Raw genomic sequence first — 22,863 nt, forward strand, 5'->3', positions numbered from 1 at the left:
AACGTAGGTCACATGACTGCGTCTGTCAACATGAGTGGACACTGCTGGGCAGGGAAGCAGCTGGATATGCGCGAACCGTGACCGGCAATTATTCATCATATTAATTTTTTAATAAAAGGGGAGCTGTTTATACAAGCGTTAAAGTCACTAGAGACTAGTGCACGGGTTGTTTTTTTTAATGTCTGAGAAAAAATATAAGTTTGCTAGCCTGGCATTAGCTTCACGTAACTGAGGAGTTAGCCTGGAAGCTAGCTAAGTAGGTGATGATAGCAGCGTCTCAGCCGCTGGAGCTCCTTTTTTTTTTTAAGCTATTGTTATAGACGTTTGTCAGTCGGCAAAAATTCACTTCTGACCGGTTGACCCGCACTGAACAACACGTGTAAGATAAGTTATTACCCTGGCTTTGTCTGTTCCAGTAGTTATGTGACATAGATGTAGCTGGCGTGTCTGTCACTAATGTTAGCTCGCAGATCAGAGGAATCCAGGTCGAGTCAGGAAGGGGTTCTCTTCTGCACGGACCTTCTAAACCAGATATTGTTTTCTTTAGTGTTCCAGCTCGGTTTTAAAGTTTTTGGACGGGGCAGCTGGAGCTACGCAGTACGTTATTGCAACTTCTAGTAAGCCGTTTGAGCGATGGTTTTACATCTCTAATGACGAAAACAGCCGTGTCTTCATGGATGTCTGAAGTAGGAGAATGAGTGCGCGCTTGCGAGGGACAGGATGCTGCCATCTTTCACCGAAGACTGTCCTGCTTAATATATCGATTAGCTGACCATCAACTGCTGGAGAGGACTGGGGAGCCCACAGAGGCTCTGCATGAGAAGCTACTGCCCCCGGCTTTATTAATTAGTCTATCAGCTCTTCTGTCCCATGGCTGCTGTTATTGGGGTCAACATGCTGCCCCAGCTCGGAGACGCAGCACTTGCAGGTCCAGGGGGAGCAGGGCTGCCCGCCGTGTCCCTCACCAACACGTCGGTGTCTTCCAGCCCTACGCCAGGTACCGATAACCGGGGGTGCGAGAATGGCGCCTTGATGGACTCGTTTGGGATTTTCCTGCAAGGACTTCTGGCCGTGATGGCTTTCAGCACGCTGATGTGTGAGTACGGCCGGAGCTCTGCTGTGTGTCAGATATCTGACAGCAGCTGGTGATGTAACCGGGCAGTTATCCAATAGCATCTCTCGGTTAATCAAATGCGATATTGATCACAGCTGGGAGGATCACCTCCGACTCTAGAACAGAGGTGGACAAACAAAAGTAAGGTAGAAATGCTTTATCTCCTCTTTAAAACTAAATGCAGGAGGTTTAGCTCAGTGTAACAGTACACCTGGTAACTTCCCCTCTTGATGATTGTGGGAATAAAAGCCGCTTACCCTCCACACTTCCTGGCACATGTTTGACCTTTCCTGCTACATAATATCTGTTTGCCCCTCTCAGGTTAAAACTCAACCATAAAAAAATCCTCATAGGAAACAGCAAAGGTTTTCACAAAGGGGTTTTTGTTTTGCGGGTGGCAGAATTTGTAAGGAAAAAAAAAAAAACCCATGAAGTTAAGGGAGCAGTGGCAAGGGAAAAGAAATGGTGTCGCTTACATTGATTATGTGTGTTGGAAGTTCACTCAAATTGCGATAAGTGCCTGCAGCATCGATTCACTTGTGCAGTATGCAAAAAACTGTACCAGTGTAGCTTTTGCTAAGTAAGGTACAATACCTCAAGTGACTGTTATTCAATATACCCTGCAGCTGCTTCATAGTAAAAGTCATTATCATTTCTCTTTACTGAGATTGTTTTGTAGGAACTAGTATATGTGCATTTTAAAAACACACTACAGTGCTCAAACTGATTTTTCACAATTATTGTCTGCTAAGTTCTCTCCTGTTTGATTTCTCCCCGTGAATCATCGTCACTTTTTTTTTTTGGTTGTTTTTTTTTCCTCCCATCTATGGCTGAGGTGGCTTTACGTTAGAGTTGGCAGCCTAACTTATAATTAGGTAGACGGGGAAACATTGGCATAGGGGAAAAAAATGCACTTATGATTTAGCCGGGGCTCTGTTCAGTCAGTGTTTGGCACTTCACTGACAGCTGTGTGACCTAATGAGAGCAACCTCAGTTTTGTGTGTCCCACAGCAGTGTGGAATGTTCAGCGTTTTATAGCTTCTTTTTTTTTCCTCTCGAGGCAGCTCTCTGAGGCTGAGGCCTCCGCCTGTGTTCACACCAAATCCAGCTGCATGCAGGGTGTGTTCAGTCTAAAGTCACACTTGCATACAGAGCAAAAACTGAGGTCATAGCTTGCAGCATAACTTGCCTGCATGAAAACACAAAAAGCCCTCTGTAAATGTTTGGGCAACTCTATAGCATTTAGTGCAAGTTTAGAGAAATGAGATTCTTTGATGAAGGAGGTCCCTGTCCAGCTTAGTTATCACAGCTTCGAACAATGCATCTAATGTAGGAGTCCATGTCTGATGATAGAAAAGTAAATCAGTGCTGTCGTAACATTGAAGCTCCCCTGTCATCATCCAGCTGTGTGTCATAGCAGTTAAAAGAAGAGGGTAGTGAGGTTGTCATGGAAAACAAGCCTCTATTGTGAAGAACAGCAAGAGCTTTATTTGTGTTGAACGTTTCAATGCTTTCAGTTATGGGCTTTCTTGCCTAAAACCCCTCAGATTCCCTTACACACAGGGATTAATTAAAGTGGCGTCTTCTAAAAAGTCCATAACCTAAACACCCCATACGTACTTACAGATGTATTTAGTAGTTGCACAGTTTGTTACCTGGGGAACAGTGGGTGCACACACCAGCATACTGTAAACCACTTCCATGCAATGTAAGTTTTATTTGTTGTCAGTTTGATTCTGGACAAACAGCTTGTTCTTCATCACTTTATGACCACTACGTCGCTTGAAAGTGCCAGGGTAGATGTACAGTTTTGATTACCAATCACTGAAGAATTAGAGCTTGATCCACTTCTCTATTTTGGGGATCTTGAAAAAAACATTTTTTGTTTCATGTTAACTCAGCAGTGAGCTGAAAATAAGGGTATCCGATTAATCATTTCACAGCTGCTGCACATGATATTAGGTCAGGTTTTTGGTCTTTTATGGTCTGGGCCACTAGTTCTGCTTCCTCTGTGACCAACAACATATTGCCCTAGCTCAGTTCTCATTCTGCCTCAACAAACTGTCCACACATCGATTTAGCTTGTATCATGCACTCCGTCCCATTTCAGCTCAAATAGCTACTATTCACTTTCCTGTAGGCTAGATGAGCAGTTGTGAGCCTGCTTGTTTGATAGTTTAGCTGCTCAAAAAGGACACATCAACCTTCATTCCCAAATCTTAAATATGTTAGTACAAGACTAGATTTTCAGATGGACTAAGTAATTGCTCTACTGTAAAAGCAATAATATGCTCATTGGACATTTGACAACTCAAAGGAGAGTTGTAACTTGGTTAAATGAAAACCAAAAAGAATCTGTTTGATTGATTCTGTGTACCTCTGCTTTTGTATGAGTGATCTGTAGTAAATTCCTACTATCTGTGTGGCACACTCTTTCCTCCACAGTGAAACGCTTTAGGGAGCCCAAACATGAGAGGAGACCCTGGAGGATCTGGTAAGGCAGCTGAGCCAGCTTAAATTCATTTCTCTGAAAAGGCATTAAATGCAGTCGCTCAGAAGCATATCAACTGTCCTGTGTCTGCAGGTTCCTGGATACCTCAAAACAGGCCATAGGGATGTTGTTCATCCACTTTGCTAATGTCTACTTGTCAGACCTCACAGAGGAGGATCCGTGTTCACTGTGAGTTAATTCTGTTTTTGACTGTTCTTAAAACTTTCTTTTTCCGCATGTTACTGATACATCACCCAGGAACTGTCAAAATGAAGATTGCGTAGCCTTGTAGAGATGAAGTGTTGAATCCTAACCACCAGGTTGTCCAATAGGAAAGCTCTGACTGCAGATTCGGATTCCAAGCACTTTCCTTTTTCTCCCAGATACCTCATTAACTTCCTGTTAGATGCTTCTCTGGGCATGTTGTTGATCTATGCTGGGGTGAGGGCTGTCAGCGCTATTGTAGAGTGGAGGCAGTGGGATTCTCTGCGCTTTGGAGAATACGGTAAGGAGCTCCAGCACATTCCTAAATTGCCTGTCACGCCCAATGGAGGGCAGTAGCTGCCCTCACTACTGCAATGCTGCAATGTCATTTCTTACACTGCTAGTGTTTTCTTTTTGTCCAAATACAGTTGGTTTATCACTGAAGCAGTGAAATCTAATAATGATCTGTGCTACATAGCTTCACACCTAAGCAAAATTTTGATCTGTTCTAAACTGTTGTGTCTCTTTCTTCCCATGTGTGTTTGTGTACAGGAGAACCAGTGCAGTGCACAGCGTGGTTGGGCCAGTGTATTCTCTACATCCTCATCATGATGTTTGAGAAAGTACTTATCATGCTGGTCCTCCTCATTCCGCAGTGGAAAAAGGTCAGAAAAACAGATTAATGATTTGAAAAGATAGCAGGTGAAATTAGAGATGAATCCTCAGTATTTAAAAGGGTAGCAGCACTTTCAAGAGCTATTATTAACCCGCTTTTAAATCCTGACAGGTTAAAAAGTCTAGGAAAATAACCTTAATTGTTCTTAAGATGACAACACATGGACTGTACATAAGGGCTAAACATTGACAGTTACAAAAAGTAGCCCTGCCTCTCACTCAGCATTGCTGCTCTGTCAGCTCTTGTCTCTTGTCTTGTTTGCATCCTTCGAAAATATTTAGCGGGTTCTGTGTTAGCTTGGTAAAGATGCAAAGTATTGTTGCAGATTTGATTAACAAAGAAAACGACAGGAGTGCTTTACTAAATAATGTAGAGCCCCGCTCAATGATTCAGAGTCCTATACAAAAGGAGGAGAAATTGCAATAGTGATCAGAATACCAGGTCGAACTGATTACAGAAACCTTTGATGAATTTGTCAAAACTCAACTGCAGCCTTGAACTAACATACTTATGTTTTGGTGTTTGATTTCACACAGTGAGCAGCTTTCATGCGTGCATGTATACATGCTCCTTGAGTTCTTAGATTCTGTAAGTGCTTAAACACTGTGTGCACTACAGCGTGCCCAAGACTCATAAAGAGGTGTTCCTTGACCAGGAATCAAATCCAGGAGGCGGCAGTAGGAGCGCCAAATCCTAACCACTAGACTACCACGGATGTCCAGCATGCTCTCTGGAATTGCCATAGTACTTCTGAATGTGAAGCTTTGTCAATATTAGTGTCCTGCAGGAAAGATACATTCATTTTTCCTCATGCACAACTGATGAGGTAGTCCTTTTTTATGCTTTGGTCCATAACCCTAATTTAAAAAATGCAGGGTTGTATAGTTTGTATACTGGGTCGTTAACATGGCAGTTAAACAGTCAAGCCATCTTTTATGAGACCTGAAAGCTATCGCCCCTTTTATAAAGCCCGTTCAAGGCGGGAATGTTGTGGCCCTCATTCTGCCACCCCGTTCTGTATAAAAGGTACAAACACGGATTGTGGGGGGCGTCGTTGTTCCACCATTGAGCTGGTGGAAAAACAACGGAGGAGGTAGTCACAGAGCCGGATTGATATCCATGTGAAAGGGGGAACCGGCATGGCGGACAGATGCCGACACTGTCATGTTACATGTCACTCCTCTCATGGCATGCTATCTAAAATCACACATGGGGGTGACATTATGTCGTCTTTGTTTGGTTCAGTGGTTCAGTCTTCTTAATAGAAACCTTTGGGGTCTCTGTTTAAAAGGGGCTTATGATTTAGCACAGAATTATCGAGCAAACCAACTAATCATGCGTCATGAAACAGGCCCTTGATTTCTCACAGAAATCTGGATTCTTGCATCCCTTCCTTGTGGAGTATAAGACCTCTAGTAACGCTATACTTTTTTGTCTATCTCATGCATACATAAGAAGACACACATGCACGTGGGTGACTTGATACATAGACTTGCCACTGGTGTCATTCTAGTCCACTGATCTAGAGATGGCGGTACCATGACGAGAAATGCTGCAATGCACTGACAAAAGCAGGGAGGAAGAACACCACAAGCTTGTAATATGGAAGTAAACAATGCTGGATTTAAAATACCTTAAATATTGGCTTTTGAAACGTTTTATGAGGAAGGAAATGCATATGACATGTTTGTTAGACCTCAGGGATACACAGTGTGATTTTCTGGGCGACACTGAATGTACACATCACTTTTGTTTCTAATCTTAAAGTCTAGTCGACTGAAAGAGACAAAAATAAGATGTTCCTAGACCAGGACTCAAACCCAGGCTACAGCGATGAGAGCACCAAATCCTAACCACCAGACCACCAGGGATGACTGTTCAGCCTTTCAAGGGACGTTGTCTGGAATTCCTATATTACTGTGCTGCTGTGCATCATATTGTCTGTCTTTTGACAGCAGACAGTTATGGTAATGCTGCAAACCTGCCTGTAGTAGTGGTAGTTGTCCACAGATACATAAGAAGGAACACTAACATTGACTATGAGTGTTTTATCACAGTTGTTATTCTTATCTTTATAATAGATGTTCATGGTCAAGTACAGCACCTACAAGCCGGTTGCAGAAATCTTTGACATATGAGGTGAATAAACAAGGAAAGGCAAGGGGTTTCAAGTCCATATGCATGTAGCCTGCAGTGCAGATTCATTCTGAAACAAATATCATTTGCTTTAAAAGGTGCAGTCTAAAGCTTTCATAATTCCTTCAACTTTCATAATTCCTTCAGGAAAATAATTACGTACGTTAAACACTGCTTTAGATTACTTTCTGATGATGTCTGATACTTTCTTGCAAATTCCAAGTTGTGGTGTTTGCTCCAGTGAACTCGCCTTCCATGTAAATAGATACGGACTACCCTCTACTGCCATTTGGACTTTAAAAAGAATGGGTGTGCTTACTGTGCGGGTGTGTTTGCTTATGTCTGTGCTTGTATGCTTGTTTTGTATCTTTGTGTGTGTCGCAGCTGGCTCTCCTCAACCCCATAGAGAATCCTGACCTGGAACTGGCCATCGTCATGCTCATCGTTCCGTTCTTCATTAACGTAAGTCTGTTGTTCCTATGTGTCTTTCCTGCAACACAGTACTACACCTGTCTTGTGTAATTTCATGATTCCTAACCTAAATCATACCTATTTGTTCATACCATGGCCATTGTCTTGTGTGTGTATGAATGTAAGGAAATCTTCCCAGTTTTAGTGAATAATCTAAAAATCCCCACATGGGGGAACATCATTCACCACAGTTTTCTCTGTGTCTACTTTAGGCCCTCATGTTCTGGGTGGTAGATAATTTTCTAATGAAGAAGCACAGGACAAAAGCGAAGCTGGAGGAGAGAGAGGAGGAATCTCGGGGGAACAGCAAGGTGCGCTACAGACGAGCTCTGTCCCATGATGACTCAGAGTCAGAGGTAAGTCTCACTTTAATAATATTGCTTAAGGACACACCAGACTAAAGAAAATATCACTCGCTAGACATCGTCAACTTTTATTAATTAAACAGACATAGTCGAAGACGAATGCCCATTGGCACAAAAGTTGCACATAGCCTCTCACCTTGCTTTCTTCACCCCAAAAGCCCTCTTATGAGCTTCTGAAACTCTCTCACTATGAAATAGTCTTTTGACTATCAGTTGTTCCTGGTCTGCTGTACTGATTGGTACCCTGTCATCAACAAACTTACTTGGTTCTAACTCAACACACCCTCAATCTGAAGAGCAGCTTGCCCTTGAGCTGTTACAGTTGCCTAGATCATAGTTCCTAGTTACTTTAAAAGCTTGTGAAGCAAAAGAGCCCAACAAAGCACTCTCCTCACACAGCATTCATACACCCACACTGCATGAAGTCATAACACCAGTCCGGCATAAACACATTTTCAAGAATATTTAACAGCAAATGCACTTAGGGAGAATTTCTCACAGTATTCTGGTTTCTTGTGTACAAACATGCATGCAGCCCATGAAGTCTAAATCATCACACCATTTGCAATCCAGCTTTCGTTGCCACACATTAAGACATCCCCGGACCGGGAATCGAACCCTGGCTTTAGCGGTGAGACTGCCGAATTTTAACCAGTAGACCACCATGAACTGGCTGTGGGGAGTAAGGCATGTCTCTGCAATCTGTGGCCTTTGAAAAAGGACAGTGGTTACAGTAGCACAGCCTGTCTCTTGTGGTAGTAGCAGGGCACAGAATGACGTAGTGTTCCTGTGGAACCATGAATGTGATAGCAAAGTTGTTACTATGAACCTTGACAGTAGATCATTGTTGTCCTGTACAACACCTTAAAGTCTCTTGCAGAAATAACTGCCATTTTGCAAAGGTGGAAGGACAGTATCAAATTATTAAACTACACCTTATATCATGCTAATGGGTTTCAACCACTATTTTGCATTCATTAGAGTCAGTCTTACTCTAGTCTGACTCACCAGATGTAGGCTGCAGGTATAAGCCTGCCATTGGCAATGTGTCTGAGCCGGCATTCTCCTCCTCTTCCACTTCTGGCCTGTTTCAAAATCCCCTTTGCTAAGGGAAACAACAACAACATCTGTGCTTCCCACCAACATGCTGAAAATGGCAAGTTTTGATGAAGATTTGGATTGTTCAATCACACAGTCGATATATGTCTTTTACTGTTTTTTGTGGCATTTTCTTTGCGAGAAATTAGTTTTTTCAATGACAGTGATCACCTCGCCACCTGCAAATGTTCCACCAAAACATGTTCCCCCCAACACTATTTTGCAGGGGCAAAGTCACTGAGTCCTGGGAATCCTCACCCAAGACGATTGTGATGGTTTCAAGAAATACTAACAAGCCAGAGTGTTTTTTTTGCCCCCCCCAATAACATAATGATAATTGGTGCAGCAAGACCATTCTCCAATGCTGACACAGCACTGTCGAGATAGGTCTGGCTATGCGAGACATGCGAGTCTTACCGAGACTTTTTTTTATTACTCTGATAAGGACAAAAGAACTACTGTTTTCATTACATTACTGTTTTTGCACAGTAACCACTGTAACTTAATCAGTGTGCTCATTCTCAAACCAATTTCATTCAGTTTAAATGGCCTGGTTTAAAACTTTCATATTCCCTTCAACAAATGCCTTCAGCCAAGTGTCATGTATGATTAACACCCCTTTAGATTACTATTTCTTTGCAGAAAATGTTTACTCTTTCTGCGCATCCTTACCTGCATGGCTTTTGTTAGTGTCTGGCAGATTTTAAGTTGTGGTAGTTACTCTGGAGGGCTATAATTGTGTCATTGAAACAATCTTTGATTGATTTAATACAAGTGGGTACTTCTGGTTACTTGACTGTGGAGCAAAAGCCCACCATTAAAATTACTGTTTTATCATTAAGTGATCAATTAACCCTCTGGAGTCTTAGGCCTGTCAGCCACTTTTGAGGTAATTTTACATGTCTTGACAGTTTTATATATTTCACCTATCTAAACTAGACTAGGTCAAGACCGAGTATTTGGCTGGACCACCCTTTATCTGTTTGCTTCTCTCCTACTCTCTTTGCTCACATATACAGTAAGTTAATACAGCTGAATTCCCCATAAAGCTGTTCTCATTTACATGTTTTTCTGTATTGTTGTCAGACAACAGAATAAGTATGAAATAGTGACTGAAACGCGGCCCCTTAACACTACATGCTAACCAACCAGTCACTTCCAAGCCATTTCCAAGCTGCTGTTCTGCACTGCTAAATTCCTGATTTTTAATGTCGTCTGACAAAACCACCTTACACATAAGTTAAAGATAATGGCTGTGCTGGGATTTTGGACATATTAACTTGTAAAATGATAACATAGAGGGAAAGTTAGAAGCTCATTCATGTCTATGTCAGCTCCTGTGTGGTCAATTGAATGAATCGCATACAGAAGTGTGCCTGCAGAGGGAAAGCCCAACCTCATACTCATGGGGCATTACTGGTGACTCTCTTCTACGAAAAGTAGATAAGTTTTGTCCAGAAAGTCGCTAGATTTGTCATTAGGTGCTTTTGTGATGTAAATTCGCTAAAAGGGTGTTAAAAGTCGGTAAATCTAGCGACAAAGGCGCTAAATTGGCAACACTGCCTGTAAACACCCGCCTGATGATGCAATAAAAACTGTTTGCACCAATTAATTTTCCTCCTTAAACCCAAATAATATTGGCATATCCCAAATGTCTTAATCAGAAAAGGCTAAATAAGGCCAAATTTGGATTATCCAAACGTAATATGCTGTTTACGTGACCCGTATCAAATTCAGAATATTGTTATGTTCACAATAATAGTAGAATATTAGTGTTCATTAGACAAATGTCAGTCACCAATTTGTCAAAATGACTTTCTTCTAACCGGGATTCAAACCCTGGCCTGACTGGTGAGAGCGCTGAATCCAAACTAATAGGCCACCATGGAAAACTGTTTGTGCGGTGGAGGCATGTTCTCTGGAATCTCTGGCCTTTAAAAAGGACAGTGGTTACAGTACCACAAATTTACCTCTATTGGTGATAGCAGGGCACAGAAACACTAGTAGTGTTCCTGTGGAAATATGAATTTGATAGCATAATGAGTCTCATGTGTTCGGTATGGGTGTGCCGAACACTACTAGTGTAAATGGTGACTGAAATTTGTCTGATAAAAGGTTTTATTCAATCATTGTGGTTGTGTTCCTCAGCCTTTTGTTGCGGATTCACTTCAAATGGCAATAACTTCTTCAAGAGGCTTGTAGGTGCTGTACTGGACCATAATAGTTCACTGTCAAGTATAAATTTACAACTGTGATTATCACAATCAGGACGTTTAAATGCACACTGAACAGTATAATATTCCACTATTATTCTGAATTTGATATGGGTCATGTAAACAGCATAGTCCGTTTGGATATTCCAAATTCGTCCTTATTTAGCATTTTCTGACTAAGACATGTGGGATTTGGCCATATTATTCAGGTTTTAGGAACATTCTTTGGACATGTAAGATGTGCATTCAGAATTATGCGTCCCAAGTGGGGTTTTTATGGCAGTTTGCATCACCTGGCCTCTTTAGGGTCAGCTCTGTGCATTGTACACAATCTAACAATTTGCGGGGAGCAGAACATTTCTGCTCCCCGCAAATTGTTTTTTATTCATAATTTGTGTTTCAAAGTGAGTTTTCTCAATTTCAACACTTCAAGAGTGATCTCTCTTTAGTTTCTTTTGTGTTGGTACCTTGTTTGCATTCCTGTGTATGTAGAGATACACAAGAAGTTGTTGTTGTTCCCTGACCGGGAATCGAACCCGGGCCGCGGCGGTGAGAGCGCCGAATCCTAACCACTAGACCACCAGGGAACTCAATTGCCAAGCTGTTGTTGAAAACCAAGTTAGAGTGGCCGTGTGAGACATAGGACTACACGGTTAAAGTAACAACAGTGAAGCAGTCTGATGTGTTTAACCAAGTAGCCAACAGTAACCAGAATATTTTGGCTGTTGTACTGCTTTTCCAACCCACCCAGGCAGTCAGCTTCTGCCGGGCTTTTTCTCAAATCAGTTTGAGCTTATTTATGTCTAAAGAGCTGGCAGTTTTAATGAAAGTGAAAACAGGCTGCATAACATGTGATATTGTTCTTCCTGTGGTTGGATAATGAGGGAGAAATGAGAAGTGTAGGTCAATGAGAATTCAAGAGGAAGTAATCAGGTATGCAGGTTTGGGTTTTTGGCTGCAGTTTGGGTGCATTCTGTGGGCCAGTGGTGCCATGAATAACGCGCCTTACAACAATCAGAAGGTTTTAGGTTTGACTCCTGGCTGGCTCGTGAATGTCTTTTTTGAAATTTTTGTGTTCATCCATTGAACCATTCAGATCACCTGCAAACGTAGGTTTACCCTGCATCACTGTGTTGGTCTGAAGTGGGTTTATCTGACACAAGCCAGACACAAGCCAAAAACTGCCCAAGACCAGACCTGGGTTAAACTGTTTTACTCGGCAGAGTTCAGATTGGTCCAATGAATGCCACAATCAAAGCAAGATTACGGCCTTCGGTCCTGTTCCTGCAGGCTGTCCTTAAATAGCGGATTTTACATCTCCTGTTTTGGTTACTTTCAGCTTTTAGGTCTAACAACACCAAGATCAATTTGTGCCAAAGGTTGTCATTTTTGCGCATTTTTTTATTTATTAAGGTCTTGAAAAAAGTCATTAAGTTCAATATCACATTGGGGGAAGTGGAAACCCGCGTTTGGTTTTTTATTTTGCTAACGGACAACTTGTATTTAAGAATATGTAGGTGCTGTTTTGACTTTATTTCTGAAAGCAGGTCCTGCTCACATCAATTGTGCAGACAAAAGCCAGCTTCATGGCTTGTTTCACTTCCTACGTGTGGCAGCAGCTGCCCTGAGAGTGCATGCTTTCAGCAGACAGCTGAGCTGTGGGGGATGGGCTTAGCCGTGCTGACACACTTGTATTGGTTTCAGCGGCACAGCACATGCACAGCGGGCCAGTGGCGCAATGGATAACGCGTCTGACTACGGATCAGAAGATTCTAGGTTCGACTCCTGGCTGGCTCGTTCCTTTTTCTAGACACTCACCATATTCTAGAGGGAATGACTGTGATTTGCGGCAAATGCAGCAATAACTGTAGCTGAATATGAAAAATATAATTATCACTCTGAATATCAGAGTATTATGGTGAGAGGAAAACAGTCATGGTGCCAAGTTACTTTCCCTTACCGACTTATATGTTACAATTACAGAATTTCCTTGTGTACAGAGATACTACAATAGATACTATGAAAACATTTGTATGATGTCTTCTGTGGCTCTGGAAGAGTTTTCCGAAGTCTGAGAAAATAAGGCTGATGACTTCAGATTTTTAACCGAAAGCTTGCATTTCAAACTGGGGGTGCGGGGTTTGAAAACAGTGGGCATTAACCAGGAAAGGAGATTCTAAAGAAAGATGCTATCCAGCTGTATTATGGGAAAAAATACTGTATAGGATCCAGTGTTTTTGGAGCTTGACCAATTTTAGGGACTAAAGAACAGGATACCCCAGCCTCTGCTGCCTCAATATTTTACAATTCTTATTTTAATCCGTCTCTTATGTGAAATACTACATTGTTGGACACCTTTTATTAGTCACAGAGAGAAATATATATATGATTTCCAATGCATTTTAACATTATCAATGGTCAAAGCAGTGCAAACAAAACCCAGCTTCATGGCTTGTTTCACTTCCTACATGTGGCAGCAGCTGCCCTGAAAGAGCATGCTTTCAGCAGACAGCCGAGCTGTGGGGGATGGGCTTAGCCGTGCTGACACAGTTGTATTGGTTTCAGCGGCAGAGCACATGCACAGCGGGCCAGTGGCGCAATGGATAACGCGTCTGACTACGGATCAGAAGATTCTAGGTTCGACTCCTGGCTGGCTCGTTCCTTTTTCTAGACACTCACCATATTCTAGAGGAAAGACTGTGATTTGCGGCAAATGCAGCAATAACTGTAGCTGAATATGAAAAATATAATTATCACTCTGAATACCAGACTATTATGGTGAGAGGAAAACAATCATGGTGCCAAGTTACTTTCCCTTACCGACTTATATGTTACAATTACAGAATTTCATACTGGAGTTGTGGGGTTTGAAAGAAGTGGGCATTAATCAGGCAAGGAGGTTCTAAAGAAAGATGCTATCCAGCTGTATTATATGTGAAATACGAAATTGCTGTCCTGGAGTCTTACATCGTATCCTCAGGGGAAATGGACAAAATCAGCCAATGTATAGTCTTTAAAAATTTCAGTCTGAGAATGTATGTATGATTCATGTTACAACATTAAGCCAAGCTTAATATTTTTTCTATATACCCAGTATACTAAAAGGTGGGGCAGATTTCTGATCAGGTGTGAGAGACTGCAGTATGTCCTAAATAATTTTACGTTGAACCTTTTTCGCAATAAACCATTCAGTCCTAATATTTCTCTGTCTCTCTTTCCTGTTTCTTAGATCCTTTTCTCAGCAGATGATGAAATGGATGAGTCAGATGAAGACGATGTTCGTCGGTTAACTGGCCTGAAGACGGTGAAGAAGAAGAAGCTTCGCATGGGGATCCCTGTTTGACCTGTGTTGTCCTAGCTAAACTGCTACGTTCAAATTTCCTCGGGTAGCTCTTCACCACACAGGCCCACATACATCCTTCGTACCTCCACAGATTCTGATATCAACCTCTTTTCAAACATAGGATGCCCGTTGATGACAGAAGAATATACTTTAATTGAATTCCCTTCACTGTTGACTCCTGGAGGACTCCTGCATAAACTGTCTAACTTGAGATTTAATTTAACGCGCTAGGAGATATTTTTTGCAGTTAACCTGATACTTTGGATCGCTGTTGCATTTTGACATCACCACTCCTGTGGGGACTGTGGTGTTTAAAGACACTGTTTGGGAAAAGGAACTCTACTATGAAGAAACATAATAATGTTAAATCCTAAATGTGAGTGAAGTAGGAAAAGGGTAACACTGGTTTAATACGGTTGGACTTCAATGGCAGGGTGTGTGGTATTGTGGTGCAGTGGTCCAGAATCAGGGTTTGTTGGACAAATCTAAATGGCCACAACAGAACCAACGGAGTAAATTACATCTGATACTCCAACTTGTCCTCAAAAGTGATTGTATTCCTGATGTAAATTCGATGTAAGCTTTGTGCTTTTGTTTTATCACATAGACGTACCACCATGGCCTGTGGGGTGTGTGTGTGTGTGTGTGTGTGTGTGTGTGTGTGTGTGAGACTGTGTGTGAGACTGTGTGTGAGACTGTGTGTGTGACTGTGTGTGAAGGTGCATACAGTCGGACTAACCTTAAATTTAGAGGGAGCGTTACGTCAGAGTGTTTGAATCACCGTATTGATTTGACTCTAACACTTTAGAGCACAATTACACACTTTACTACTGTATACTTTGTATGTAATGTTACTCATGCCAGAGGGAGCACATTAATGCTTGCAGCAACCTTCCATTTTTATCTTCTGGTGGAGTCATTTCCACTGTTAAACCTATAGGACTGCAAGGACCGCGCTGCAACATCCTGATATCAGCTCAGTCAGTGTTGTCTGTCTGTAGATGCAAGACTGCAGTTTGTTTTTTGGTTGTGTTCTACTGATGCGCTCTGACTGTGTGTTCTTTGTCTTCAAATATGTTTCTTCTCATTATCGGTTTTGAGTGTTATTTCTGGGCCAAAAAGGAGACTATGCTTGTTCCAAAAGTGTTCTTTATTCCTTCACCTAAACAGGGAGAGTAGATATATGGGAACCATTTCTTGCACAATTTCCCATTTATCATAGCTTTCATCTTTCCTTGTGTTTCGTGTAATTTGTTGTTTGTTTGTTTTTTGTTACAATAATGTGCCTGAGTGAAATTACCAGCAGGTGTTTTGTTCTTGTTTTTTTGTTTTTTGTTTCCTTTTTTGATTTGTTTTTTGAGCTCCAGATCCTTAGGCATAAAGCACCATTCAGCAGGCTCTGATGTTAAGAATGTGACATGCATAGACCTCTAAACTGTTACATGAGTGTGGGCCAGACAGACGAGAGAAGGGTGGGTGTATGTGTTTGTGTGTGTTTCTTTTGTGTGTGCATGTCAGTATATATACACAGTATACCTGTATGCACTGGCTTGTGCTGGATGCATGTGTGCAAGGTTGGTGTGCCTGCTGGTTCTGTTTAAAGTTACTGGGGGAGTGACATAAACTGTGACTGCGATGACTGTACGGTGCTGCTGATGGTCTCATTATGATGTTTTTGGCATGTTGGTAGGGAATAAATGAGTGTGCATTTTAAAGGAGGAAATTGCAGCATCTTGCAGCAGTTATGGTAATTCAGCTCAACCAGGATCAAGGGGACTTTTAGTATTTTGCAAAGTGAAATACCTAGATGTTTAAAAAGGCAAGTGATGGAGGTAAATTATCACTATAACTGCTTTTCGAATAAAGAATGTGATACACTATGCTATATCATTTCTGCTGTAGTGTTAATCTGTCAATACTGTACGAAGTTGACTGAAAAGTAGTTCCCTGACCGGGAATCGAACCCGGGCCGCGGCGGTGAGAGCGCCGAATCCTAACCACTAGACCACCAGGGAGATGGTAGACGAGGTGCATCGGTAGATTAAAAAAATTAGCAACACCAATTCTTCATGGGGAGCATGGGAGCAAGAGGACGCGGGTATTGCTCGTGGTTTACCACTAGATGTAGCGCTTTGACATACTGACCAGACTGACCAAGCGGTTGAGTCGTGCTTGGAGCTGCCGGACCGACAGACATGATTGCGAGTCCAGAAATAGATCCGGCCCGTACTGCTAGCTTCCTACAAATGCTTAAGGAAATACACAGACGCAAAATTAGCGTCAGGAGTCATTTATCCTTCAGAAGCACTGAAAGCAATATGTAACGTCCTGGCTCATGAGCTCCAGTTAAGGACACAAACGGCAATTTTCCATGTGTCACTTTCACTGTGACTTACTCGCTTACGCCACGACTTCATCCCCTGCTTGACACAAGCATATCATTTGTAGTGTTTGTTGTTTCGGGTTTGTCTCTCCCCCCTCCATCCCTAGTAACACAAAGTGTCATGGTTTTAAAAGCCCCGGTGAAGAGAGAGATATTTAACTGCTCAGTTAAAAACAGACACACATGCGCAAAGGCATGCTCTTTACCTTAACCCTCGTTCTTGAAAAGGTCCAAGAGGCGTTTGAACAAACGTGCGCCTTCCTGGGACCGATACAGGACAAGGCTAGTGTAGTAACTCTGGCGAGATTGAGCAGAAACAATCACATACAGACGAGGAGCGAGACTATGTTCCTGTAAATTAATAAACCTCTGTTAGGCAGAGGTTTTAGTTAGATTGTGTTTCAGGATCTTTCTGCATTCCCCCTGTGTCACAGAGTTTGTCATTTTTAAAACCGTGAGTAGGTTGGTCCATCATCACACAGTTAACACCCCGGTTTCAGATTATGATGCCAAGTCCTCTGACTATTATCAGTCTGCTGACTGCCCCCCAACTGTTTGCTTACTTGTTCCAGCCTAAATTACACTCTGTCATAATGAGAATCCAATAAATGAAAACCTTGGAAAACGTAAACAAAAGAACATCATGAAATGGAGTGTCACTTGCATTATCACAATGTACATAAAATAAACCTAGAAAATAATATTATACATAAATATTATAAATATATCCAAACAAAATGTTGTGTATAATAATTTACCCACTGGGAATTTGCCAGCTCTGAATTTTCTCCTTCAGCGCATTAATATCGCTAGAAAAGACTCTGTTCACCCACCCAGGGACTTGGTTTGCTATGACTTTCAGCACTAAGAAGCTGTTGCAGGAGCAAAATTTCAACACCAAGGTACACTTCAGTTTCTTTGTCTAAATGTAGACCTGCCTGTGCAAACGTTTTGTGTGCCCATTTTCTAGATATATATTTGTGTTCGTTAAACACCTGATGATTGCTGCCGGTGCTGTAAATCTATAGGCAAAGGTGTAATTGCTATATATATTATATTATAGCTGCTTTACACAGTAATAGAGGATTTTGCATGGGTCCAGATTGGACCTGAAGACTGCATGGTGCCTCTTACTCAAATCAGAAATTCAAAAAAGGCCTTCCTGTGACTCAAACAAGACACTTGTACAATTTTCGTAGTTGTCTTCTTGGTTCAGCCCTAATTTTGTTGGTTCGTGTGTTAACTGTCTTGAAATACTTTTTTACAAGACCCTAAAAGATATTCCCCCTTAAATCAAGTTGTAGCAATGGGCAGGCAGGGTCCCGACCCCTGGAGCTGCAGAGAGGTGCTGCCGGTCGGTGGACGCTCTCAGTAGCCCTTTTAGTGCCAAGTCCCACACCAGCGTTTAAAAAAAACAGGGTATCTCTGCTAGGTTGGACCGGGGAGGGGGAGGAGACAGACAGACAGCCATAGGTGTTGTGTGCCGAATAATCAGCTGTCGGCCTGTGAACTTATCGTAACAGATGGGACACCCATTCCAGCTGTTCCATCCCTCACGTCACACCTAATAATACACACTGACAACAGGCAGAGTTGGGCAGAGGGTAGTGGGTCTGACTGACTCACTGGGTCTGGACCAGGACTATATATAATGACAGGCTTGCTGGTAGACAAAGGCAAACGCTGGAAAAATAGCTGCGACTCTGTCACACTGGAAAGAGTGTCTATTGAATCAGTACGCCAACTTCAGTCAGTATGTCACAGGTAAGTTTGGTCAAGTCAAATACGTTGTTTTGATTATTTACCTAAATGTCTCACATTGCTCATCACCTCGCTTTACTTTCTTTCTTTCCGCCCTTGACATTCGTCATTTTTTCCTTCTTTCTCGACTTAACGCCAGCCAGGCGAGGTGAAGAAGAAGAAGCGTCCCCCGATGAAGGAGGAGGACCTGAAAGGAGCCCGCAGTAAACTGGGACTAAAGGGCGAGGTCAAGAGTAAGACCTATGAGGTCATGGTGGAGTGCGGTGAGTAAAGTCTTTTATTAATGTTGTTTCCTCTGACAAGTGACGTACCATGTCATATGTGAACGCTAACATCTGTAAAGATTTTTTTTTTTTCTGTTCTTTCTAATATAATTGAGAAATTGCTTGTTTTATTCCCGCCTGGCCTGTGAGCTCAGATATCAGTTTAATATAACTTAACTATCCGAGTCAACAACTTAAACATAGAAGACTGAGTAATGTGACATAGTGGATACGCCTCTGTTTCAGAATGCTGTGTTTTTCGAACTCTTTTGTAGAAAACAAAAATCACTTAACAATGAATAAATAAATAAATACACGAATGAATGCTGAAATAAACACAAAAATTAATACGTTTTTGAATGAATAAATAAAATGAAAATAAATTGTTCGAAACAGAAATTAATATATAAATAAGTAATTAAACATATAATTAAATTAATACATTTCTTGTTTTGATGTATTAATTTATACATATATATATATATGTATATATTTATGTATTTATGTATTAACGAATAAGCAATAATTTATCCCCCACAGTCTGTTGTTGCAAAGCAGGACTGTTTACTGTCCGTCAGAGTAACAACGTTGTACACACATAACGATATCCTTAGAAAAAGGGCAATCAAGTCACGGACGCTGTGATAAAAGTAGTAATGTGATACATTATGCTATATCATTTCTTCTGTACTGTGAATCTGTCAATACTGTATGAAGTTGACAGAAAAGTAGTTCCCTGACCGGGAATCGAACCCGGGCCGCGGCGGTGAGAGCGCCGAATCCTAACCACTAGACCACCAGGGATGCCTGAGAGCAAAAAATTCCGATTTCCTTTATATAACCGGCGACTCCGCTCGACCCCCCCCCCCCCCTCCCCATACACACTTTTTTTTTCAAATACAGACCTGTTCAGTTTCGATTTTTGATTGGCTGTGAGCGAGGCGACTTTACACCCAGTTGAGTCTGTCGAGGTGAGCTACTCGTTTGTGCTGATTCTTTTTACACAGCCTCGTTGTCCTATGGAAGAAGTGCCAGCCAGCTAACGTTACGCGCGTCCAGTTTCACATGTGGCCGCTGCCGTGGAAATTTACATGAGCCCTGCGACAGGAGGCGCGATGTGTCGATTCTTAGCTGGCCTGTACAACCTTAGACCCAGTAATTACAACTGAAATTTTAAATCGCATACATAAGTAAATAAGACAAAAAGAGGACATTTCTGGCCGACTTAAATTTGATACTTTGAATACATTTTGCTTATAATACTTAAATAATATAGAATACTTAAAGTACTTTTACTACAGCAAATTTTGAAACTATGGCTTTTACTTGTGGTGGAGTACTTTTAGTATTTATTTTAGCCTTTCTACTTTTACATGCTGTAAATAAATGATCTGAGTCCCTCTTCCACCACTGTATACCTGGCTCTCCAAACTCTGTGACCCCTCAGGATCAGACTCAGTATGGTTGAAGAGTGGTGGGTTGACCAAATATGTGAGGTGTTGAGACAAATACGTGACCCCTTTCTAAAGACTATGGGATGATACAGTGTCGCTATTGTGTACAATGCAATAGTACAGTATTGTATACAGTGTATTTATAACATTGTTTAAATATTCCACATTATGGTTTCATTGCAGCTTAGATATCAGCCGGTTGCTGAATGATTAGTAGGTCTGGTGGGATTTGATGTTGCTGTGGTCACGCTGTCATGCCTGCTGTGGGTTCTGCCAAATTAAGACAAATTTAGTTGGAAACACAGCAAGCATTTTTCACACACACCCAAATACTTATTCACTAGCAGACTTCAAATTAATTGTTGCCCATATAATAATATTTTATCCTTTTTTAATTAACTTCTTGCTCATTGTTCAAATGCTGAATAACCTGCGGCCTGCCTTTAATATTTGCCCTTGCTTGCAGTAACTAACACAAAACCTCACACACCCATGCTGCACTTGCATAACTCCCACCCACTGTTTGAAAGTATAAACATGTTGTCCCCAGGTTTGCTTTTATGGCCTTTTGGATTTTACCTACCAGCACAAATACAGTCTATATTTGTGTATGTAGTAAGAATCAAATAAAAAGCCAGCCTTCACCTCCCGTAACTCACGAAGTCAAACATGCCTTTTGAATGAATCCCTAGGATAATGTGATTTCATATGTTTACTTATGTATCCTTTTCCCAACTTAAGAGATAATTCACAAAATTGAAAAATACTGATCAGTTGAATGATTAAAAGACATCATGTGAGCTCTAACTGACAGGCACTGTTTACTGTTAAGACCTGAAAATCCCATTTCTTCAACTGAGAATCCGACTAGAGCCAGAAGTCGACAGTGCTGAATGCGAAACACAAGACCAGCACGAATATGAGATGAAACAGAAACAGCTGTTGCAAATATTTTTCTTCTCACATACTTCCCTCAAAGACACCTGGGTGGAATTCTTATAACTTGTTGAGGATGAGAAGTCACCCGGTTAAAGCATCTTTTTCTCTGACAATACATATCTGTGTCTCTTTCTATGTTCAGAACGTATGGGCAAAGTGGCTCCGTCTGTGTTCAGCGGCGTGAGGACGGGGACGGAGACGGCCCTGGACAAGCCTGCTGCAGCCAAAGCGCCTGGAGCCAGTGTGTTCAGCAAGTAGACACACTGCAGGATAAAACAGAAAGCACTGAAGAAGCACACACTGTAGTCTTTAAGTTTTTGAGTCAATGGTTTGACTGCATAATATGAATTGCTAAGTGTGTGTGTGTTTTGTTTTTTTTCATATTTTGAATTAAAAGTCAGTGGAGTTTAGGAGAGATAATGGGTTTTTTTTGTGCTAGTAGTGTGTGTTAACATTACTGCTATGTAAGCAGTTATTGTACTTTGTAGTTTGGACAGTGACTCAGACTTGAAGAATGACTCAGCTTTTTAAATGTGGCTGATGAGCCGTAAATGAGTTATAACATTTATTTATCAGTGGTGACAAAGCATTTTTTTTAACACATTAGCTTATTTGTTCAGTTTTGTACCTGACCATTTTCCCTAATAAATATTTATTGAAATTTAATGGGGTGTTTTTTTTTTTGTTTTTTTCAATTAGTTGGTAGTAAACCAAAAAAAAGATTGTAGTTATATTTGGGCCTTGAAATAAACGCTTGGCAAAACACAGAATGCAGGTAAACAGTAATTGTGGCAGGTAACCTCACAAAGTAAATTTGTCAACTTGAAGACCTCTATTTCAACAGCGCAATCACAATGATCAACATAAATTGCTAAGTTCTGCTGCATGTGTGCAAGCACAGGACATCAGAAGAAGCACATAGCTTCTGTTTGCAGTTATGTACAAAGTTGTTGAGTGAGGCAGAATAGGATTAACAGACAGGGGATGAATAATTATTGTCTTATCGGTAGTGTACGTTTGAATATCAACATGAGTTGTTTGTACCTCTAAATGATTCAAAATTTCAAGTTGTAAAAGTTTTCCTGTGTTTTGACCTCAAAGAAATTGTTAAAAAAGAGAGTTCACTTGATTATTATTCACTCTCTCTTTACATTTACAGTAGTTGTACATGTATCTCTGACTTTATAGTATCATGATTCCGCTTAAAATTTTAAATCAGTATTTATTAAGTCTTCAGTAAATAAAGATCATTTTGTCAGCATTTAATTATTTTTGAACATAAGTGAGAAACCTGAGACCAAGACTGGATTACTATTCAGGCAAAACAGGCAGCTACCCCCAGGCCCCAGACCCTCAGCCGCACAAAGACTCCAGGTTCACTATGTGGAAACTTCTATGTTTCCTTGGTAATTTAAAGCTGCTATAATCAGTATATTTACATGAATAATGGATAACACCGACTGCATGTCTGTGACAGGGGTCACTGGTAGTGACAAAGCCCAAGAGAATCATCACTTGACCCTCCAGTCCCCCTCAGCTTTCAGGGAGTGAAGGAGTGCAAGTTGAAAAATGTGCCTCACTTTCTGTCTGTACACACCTCTAGATTCATGCACGACTCCAAATGAAAACTAGTGTTGCCCTGTTTCTGCCAGATGTGTAAATAGGCAACTCCTTGCTAACACCACTGCTATATCAACAGAAAAGGTGATAATATGTCGCCTTGTTAGCACTGCCACCAAGTGGCCAAAGAATTTGTTATTGCAGGTTTAAGTAACTGCAAATTTGTTATTACTATATGCACCACTAAATTGTCTTAAGGCCTCATCGTATTAAAATATAGTTTCAAGGCATTTATTGTTTCAGTATATGTATTGTGACTACATGGTGCATAGTGCTGAATAAAAGTTTGATTAATCAAGTTATCACAAACTACTTATCACTAACCGATACAT

The 22,863-nt window shown here is 41.2% G+C and overlaps 1 protein-coding gene and 5 non-coding genes across 7 annotated transcripts; 3 read left to right on the top strand and 3 right to left on the bottom strand.

Moving 5' to 3' along the window:
* Positions 1 to 55: 55 nt before the first annotated feature.
* Positions 56 to 21,541, top strand: LOC120783300 (store-operated calcium entry regulator STIMATE-like). Of its 2 annotated transcripts, XM_040116193.1 has the most exons (10): positions 56 to 1,096; positions 3,560 to 3,608; positions 3,699 to 3,794; positions 3,989 to 4,110; positions 4,362 to 4,474; positions 7,006 to 7,083; positions 7,305 to 7,448; positions 13,998 to 14,105; positions 18,395 to 18,518; positions 21,054 to 21,541. In XM_040116193.1, exons 1-10 carry the CDS (start codon positions 871 to 873, stop codon positions 21,167 to 21,169), a joined length of 1,176 nt encoding a protein of 391 aa, XP_039972127.1. In that variant the 5' UTR covers positions 56 to 870; the 3' UTR covers positions 21,170 to 21,541. The 2 variants fall into 2 exon arrangements, with proteins under 2 accessions (XP_039972127.1, XP_039972126.1); XM_040116192.1 differs by lacking the exons at positions 56 to 1,096; positions 3,560 to 3,608; positions 3,699 to 3,794; ... (3 more) ...; positions 7,305 to 7,448; positions 13,998 to 14,105 and adding an exon at positions 18,123 to 18,258.
* On the bottom strand, positions 11,284 to 11,355 carry trnae-cuc. The gene has a single exon. It is a non-coding gene; the product is annotated as a tRNA-Glu (tRNA).
* On the top strand, positions 12,493 to 12,565 carry trnar-acg. The gene has a single exon. It is a non-coding gene; the product is annotated as a tRNA-Arg (tRNA).
* On the top strand, positions 13,354 to 13,426 carry trnar-acg. The gene has a single exon. It is a non-coding gene; the product is annotated as a tRNA-Arg (tRNA).
* trnae-cuc lies at positions 16,055 to 16,126 on the bottom strand. The gene has a single exon. It is a non-coding gene; the product is annotated as a tRNA-Glu (tRNA).
* On the bottom strand, positions 19,251 to 19,322 carry trnae-cuc. Its single transcript has one exon. It is a non-coding gene; the product is annotated as a tRNA-Glu (tRNA).
* Positions 21,542 to 22,863: the final 1,322 nt, after the last annotated feature.

This window comes from Xiphias gladius, chromosome 21 (genome assembly GCF_016859285.1).
Source record: "Xiphias gladius isolate SHS-SW01 ecotype Sanya breed wild chromosome 21, ASM1685928v1, whole genome shotgun sequence".
Taxonomy (NCBI): domain Eukaryota; kingdom Metazoa; phylum Chordata; class Actinopteri; order Istiophoriformes; family Xiphiidae; genus Xiphias; species Xiphias gladius.